The 6,281-nt window shown below is 39.8% G+C and overlaps 1 protein-coding gene across 1 annotated transcript in view; it reads right to left on the bottom strand.

Annotated features, from left to right (window-relative positions):
- Positions 1–3,373: 3,373 nt before the first annotated feature.
- Positions 3,374–6,281, bottom strand: part of LOC113041012 (potassium voltage-gated channel subfamily A member 2-like) — a 3,492-nt gene continuing 584 nt past the window's right edge. The window contains exon 1 of the mRNA XM_026199263.1: positions 3,374–6,281. This exon is cut by the window's right edge and continues 584 nt beyond it. Within this exon, the coding sequence (XP_026055048.1) occupies positions 4,035–5,873 (1,839 nt within the window). The 5' untranslated portion in view covers positions 5,874–6,281 and the 3' untranslated portion in view covers positions 3,374–4,034.

Below are 6,281 nucleotides of genomic sequence, written 5' to 3'. Positions count from 1 at the left end.
TTCAGCTGGGATTTTTGTTGTCTTCACATGAAGTTCATTAGCAATTCACATGCCAAGTGCAGCTTTAAATAAGTCACCATTAATGAAAATAGCATAAACATGAATAAAAATGGCATTGGTAATATAATTGTTAATATAAAATGTGTTTATATTAATATTGAATTATACAGTACATGTATACATGTTTTATACCTGTGCATACATAAGAAGCAGGGTTATTATAGTTATTATAAAATTATATTAATTTATATTATAGTATAAAAAAATTACTTGGGTTAACTAAGTGTTAACTAGTGGCCTAGGTAATATTTCTCTCTCACTCTTTTTTTTAGTTGCTAGTTATTCTGATATGTATACTGTGTGTGTGTGAGTGTGTGTGTGTGTGTGTGTGTGTGTGTGTGTGTGTATATATATATATATATATATATATATATATATATATATATATATATATATATATATATATATATATTAGCAATATATCTTGTCTTCTCTTTAGTTTAAGTTGATGTACTAAAATAACTAAAAGTAAAATAAAAATGATAGATAAATAGATCTGATAATGATATAGACTACACACACTTTCACAGACACACATATGCACCTAGGAAGCAGGGTTACCATAGGTATTAATATATTTATATTCATTCATATTAATATTGATATTAATGTTTACTTACTTGAAATAAAAGTAATAAAATAAGCATCAACCAAAATAAATGATTATAAAAGGCTTATTATACAACTTTTACTTATTTTAAGCTAGTTGTGTGCAACGATTCCTTTTTTTTAATTGATTTAATAAACTTAAACCGAAATAACAATTATATTAACAAATTTTATACAACAAAAACAAATACAACTTTTAAAAACTGAACTAAAATTAAAATGAAAATGGAAAATCTAAAAATTAAAAACGAATTTAAAGATATGTAAAAAATAAAATAAAATGTACATTAGAGATACTTAACAGATTATATAGATTTCAGTTATTTAAGAATTAGACAGTTGCTCAGAATGGACTGTCATGATGCAATAAAAGCCACTGTATTGTTCTGAGCCACAAGGTGGCAGCACTTCAATAGTCGTGACATCACTGACACTTTTCAAATCAATGTCAAGTCAAGGTGATCTTAGGTGGGGCAGTTTGTTCTCTCTTACAGCGCGTGCTTGTATAAAACAGCAATTAAAAGGCAATTGTTTAGTGTGTAATACCATACCTAACAAACAACATCACCAGATTTGCATCTCACATCTTAAATGTCTTTAAAGTGCTAAAAATGGAAACCACCAGTGTTCGTGATAAAATGAAACAATACGAAATAAGCCAAAACTAAATTAATGCAAGCAGTAGAAACCAACACATACCTGCGTACAAAAAGTATTAACTAAAGTACTATTTTGTCATAATTAGGTTATATTTATGATCTAAAATTGAGTGTGAATTAATATGACTGAGAATAATGAATGTGGTGTAGGATTCACCTCTTACTTAAGACAAAGCGGGATGTCCATCCTGTGAGAGAATAGAGATGGCGGGAAGCGTTTGGTGAAGATACAGCATCCCCTTGTGAAAGATCCGTGTATCACATCCATTCATTATACACTTCAGTCTGTGCCTGCTGGACACATGTATTGCACTTTATCCCAGAGTGTGGATTAATAGTTGGGGTCTTCTGGAGATTTCTCTGTTGTATTGTTGTTATGGCCCTCTGGTTAGACAAGTGAATCCATGTTAACCAGTTTACAAAATCCAGCAACACTGTGGATCTTCAGCCAGACTTCAAAACATTCTGGCAGAAAAAAAAAAAAAAAAGAAGCCATGGCAACAAAAGCGGGTTACTGAGGAACCTATCGTTGCTATGGAGACTGCATAGCTCCAACGTGATTAGAAGTATCCAGTCAAAAGCGTTTTCAGTCTCTGATCTTTCCCTTCAGTGAGTTTAGTAAGTCTCTGAATGTGTGCTCGAATCAGAACCATTTTAGATCTTTGAACTATGCAGGAATAGTAGCACAAACTGAGAATAAGTTCACATATAGCATCTTATGCATCCTTCACTGGTTGTTGATATGGAACAGGCTCTTGACGAGACGACGATACACAATAGAAGCACACAAAATTAGTCATTTAAGACACGTATTCCAACAAGTGATATGTTATCTGAGAGACACTTGTCCATAATGGAAGAAAATACACAATGCCTTTAAATGGGCTACCTCTAATTTTGGTAAAAACTCCTTAAACTGGGCAAAGTTTGCAGCAATGCCAAAGTAGACTATGCAATGCAATGAGTGCATTTGAATAGAATAGCTATTTACTTGTCATTGACAAAATATTGACTTTGTGGCAAGCCGTTTTAACATTTCCCCGTGAGCTATACTGCCATGCAAAGGCAAAAGACTGTGACTGTTTTTAGTCGAAAATGAGTTATTGATATTTTTGGAACATTCTTATACATCCTTTTCCATGTGTATAAGTATCTTGAATTAATTTATTTTTTTCTCCAAGAAAATAATGGGACATCTCAACTGTAACTTCTAAAAGTCCCAGAGAAACCAAGGCAGAACACCGTATAACAGCAGTTACCTCTCTTTCACTTTGTTTGGACCACTCAAATTGAGTTACGGCGTCCTGCCTTTGTTTAACTGCACATCAAAATGAAGTTATGTGCCAGTTTAGAGTTATACGCTGGTCTGCCTTTATTACATTTTAATTACAGTGTAGACAAACAAATTAAATAGACCGCGATCTACCAAACAGCTCCATATGACAAAGCACTGTAAAGACAAGATACCTTGTTCACCAGGCTGTCACTTCTAGTTGGATGGGTGTGGACTTGGATGCTGTAGCTAACATGATCAATCATAAAATCAGTAGCCTACTAACAGTTTGTGATTAAATCCATATCCTACCTTTTCTTTCTGGAATATATTTTTGTCATTGAATTGTATGTGGTTTTATGGCACTGAAATTAACTGTTCACTTCCATATTTCTAATTGTTGCTGGTATTTATTCCAGTTTAGTACATCTTTGTTAGATATTAGTACTTTTTTACGAGGCACAAATATATATTCCATCAGTAGGCCTATGTAATATGTCTTACACTACATCATTGTATATATTAGATAATTGCTAATGCATAGATAAAGTACAATAAAAAATAAAAATAAAAACAATTATAAAAACAAAATGTAACTAGTTGGAAGTGAATAGTTGATAACCCAACAGAATTCAATAACAAAAAAAAAGTGTTACCAGTAACAATGAAATAATCACTATTGCATTGTGGATAATAATAATAATAATTATTATAATTATAAATACACAAAAATAAAGTACTTATTTTGGAGGGAAATTGTGTATTTACATTTTTTTTTTTAAATACTATTTAAGATTTTCTACTTGGAAAAAATAATGTTTAACATGTTTCTTGAAATTACCAACTGTAAAAATATGGCATGACATATTGTTTTAATGTACTAAAGAATTATTGTGTGTGTGTGTGTGTGTGTATATATATATAAATACACACACACACACAAACACACACACACATTGCATTGTGTTTTCATTTCACAATGTATTGCATTGTGTTTTAGGATTAAATGCAATTTCTTTAAAAATTAAAGAATAATATCCTGACAAAAATTACCAGTACATTTGTTATTAAATAAAATATCTGAAAATTGTTAAAATAGCAACTGAAAGCTGTGCTGGATTACTTAATTGTAATCAAAATTACTAGTGAAATAATATCAGGTACTAGTTAGTTTTAAGGAACAGATGTTAAAACGGCTTGCCACACGGATGTCACATATTGCCTATATGAATGAACGTACCCTAAAGACAGCAAACGGATGGAAACCCGATAGCGGCTTCCTCCTCACAGTAAAATGGTTCAAATTAAACAGGTGATAAACACTGCATGAGACTAAACACGTAACCATTTCCTCTGCGTCGTGGAAATGGAGGGCGACACACTCAGCAGCACTTGACTGTCATGACACGAACCCACAGCGTGCCATCATCAGCCTACACGTCTGTGAACATCTTTTTAATGTTCACGCAGTTCTGGTTGTTCTCAGCGGGGAAGTTGGGCTGCTTGAAGGCTCCCTCCTCGATGACCATGTACTCCGACTTGCTGAGCGAGGACGTGCTCCGGGTCTTCTTCAGCTCCCCGGAGGAGGACAGAGGCTGGCAGCTGCCGACGTGGAGGTACTGCGCCTGCTCCTCGCCCTCAGTCTCTCGGTGGTAGAAGTAGTTGAAGTTGGACACGATGACTGGCACTGGCAAAGCGATGGTTAACACGCCCGCGATCGCACACAGGGAGCCGACGATTTTGCCGCCTATGGTGACCGGGTGCATGTCGCCGTACCCCACGGTCGTCATGGTAACCACCGCCCACCAGAACGCATCAGGGATGCTGCTGAAGCCCGAGTCGGGATCATCCGCCTCGGCGAAGTACACAGCGCTCGAGAATAAGATGACCCCGATGAAGAGAAAGAAGATCAGCAAGCCCAGCTCCCGCATGCTGGCTTTGAGTGTTTGCCCCAGAATCTGGAGCCCTTTGGAGTGCCGCGAGAGTTTGAAAATCCGAAACACGCGCACCAGTCTGATGACCCGGAGAATGGCCAAGGACATCGCCTGCTGGCCGTTGCCTTGCCTCTCCGCGAGCTCGGTCCCCAAAGTGATGAAATAGGGTATGATGGCCACGATGTCAATAATGTTCATGATGTTCTTGGAGAACGTTGCTTTGCTGGGGCACGCGAAGAAACGCACGAGCAGCTCAAAGGAGAACCAGATGATGCACAGAGTCTCCACCACGAAGAACGGGTCAGAGAAGGGACTGGTGAAGAACGGGAGGGTTCCGTTCGCCAGCGGCGCGACCGTCGTCGGGTCCCTGTCGTCCCGGAACTCGGGTAGCGTTTCCAGACAGAAGATGACGATGGATATCAAAATGACCAGCACCGAGACTATCGCGATGCCCCTGGCCGGACCCGAGCTCTCCGGGTACTCAAACAGCAGCCACACCTGTCGCTGAAACTCATTAGAGGGCAACGGACGCACCTCATCCTTTATAAAGCCCTCATCTTCTCGAAATTTCTCCATGGCCTCCTCCCCGAGCTCGTAGAAGCGTATCTCCTCGGAGAAAATGTCTATGGGAACGTTCACGGGTCTCCGTATGCGCCCCCCAGACTGGTAATAATACAAGATGGCATCGAAGCTCGGCCGATTCCTGTCAAAGAAATACTCGTTTCTGAGGGGGTCAAAGTAGCGCATTCTCTTCTTGGGGTCGCCAAGTAAAGTCTCGGGGAACTGGGACAGGGTTTTGAGCTGCGTCTCGAAGCGCAAGCCTGAGATATTGATGACAACTCTCTCGCAGCACTCGTGGTCTGGCTCGTAGCGCTCCTGAGAGTGGTGCCCGGGCAGCGCCGCCGACTCCTCCAGCATGTTGTCGCATGCAACAATTGTCATGATGTCTTCGGTGTAGCCGTGGTTCACGAGGTTGTTGCCCCGGTGCTTGCTCGAGGAAGGCGGTGGCGAGTGGAGGAGGCTGAGGTGGTCGTCCATACAGCTGTTTCGGCGGAGGGGCAGTGGAAGCCGCGCCTCCTCCACAAGCTCCGCGCCGCGCGTCCTCTCGCACTCGATCCGCTCCTCCCGCCCGCGGCAAGCGTACTGTGGTATATAAACATGACTGTTCCCGCCCACGGTGCGCGGATGCTCATCACACATCCACACGGCGCCCAATCGGAAACCTGACAGACATAAACATGAACCCCAGACGCGCGTCACCGATGCCCACCGATTATGGGAGGACTGTGGGATAACGCGCATCGGCGTCAAGTGCAACCTAAAATGAAAATATTGCATTCATTTCATTACGCGCATGAGGGAGCATATGAATTAATAGTTCACCACCGGAGAGATTAATGTCTTAGAAATCATCCATGCAACCTGTAGGACACGCGGAATCCGAATTAGTAGCTGTACATGCTTTCAACGAGGTCAGCTTTTAAAGCAGTTTAAAGAAGGAGTTAATCTTGAGCAACAACTGTTTTTTGGCGCCCTCTTACAATTTTAAAAGAAATAATCAAGTTTTCTGTCAAAATTTGGTTTCTAAATCTGTAATAAATCGATTGATCAGCCAGTGGTTCGTGTTTATTACCCTGCTGAAACAACCCCGTTACAACGATTATGTCCCCCAGTGGTTTGTTTTGACATAACCTCCTTAAGTATCTTAAAGCTTTTAGCTGTGTAAGATCTCCCCCCATAATTCGC

Source organism: Carassius auratus, chromosome 23 (assembly GCF_003368295.1).
Source record: "Carassius auratus strain Wakin chromosome 23, ASM336829v1, whole genome shotgun sequence".
Classification (NCBI taxonomy): domain Eukaryota; kingdom Metazoa; phylum Chordata; class Actinopteri; order Cypriniformes; family Cyprinidae; genus Carassius; species Carassius auratus.
This window is presented reverse-complemented; position numbering and strand designations above follow the sequence as displayed.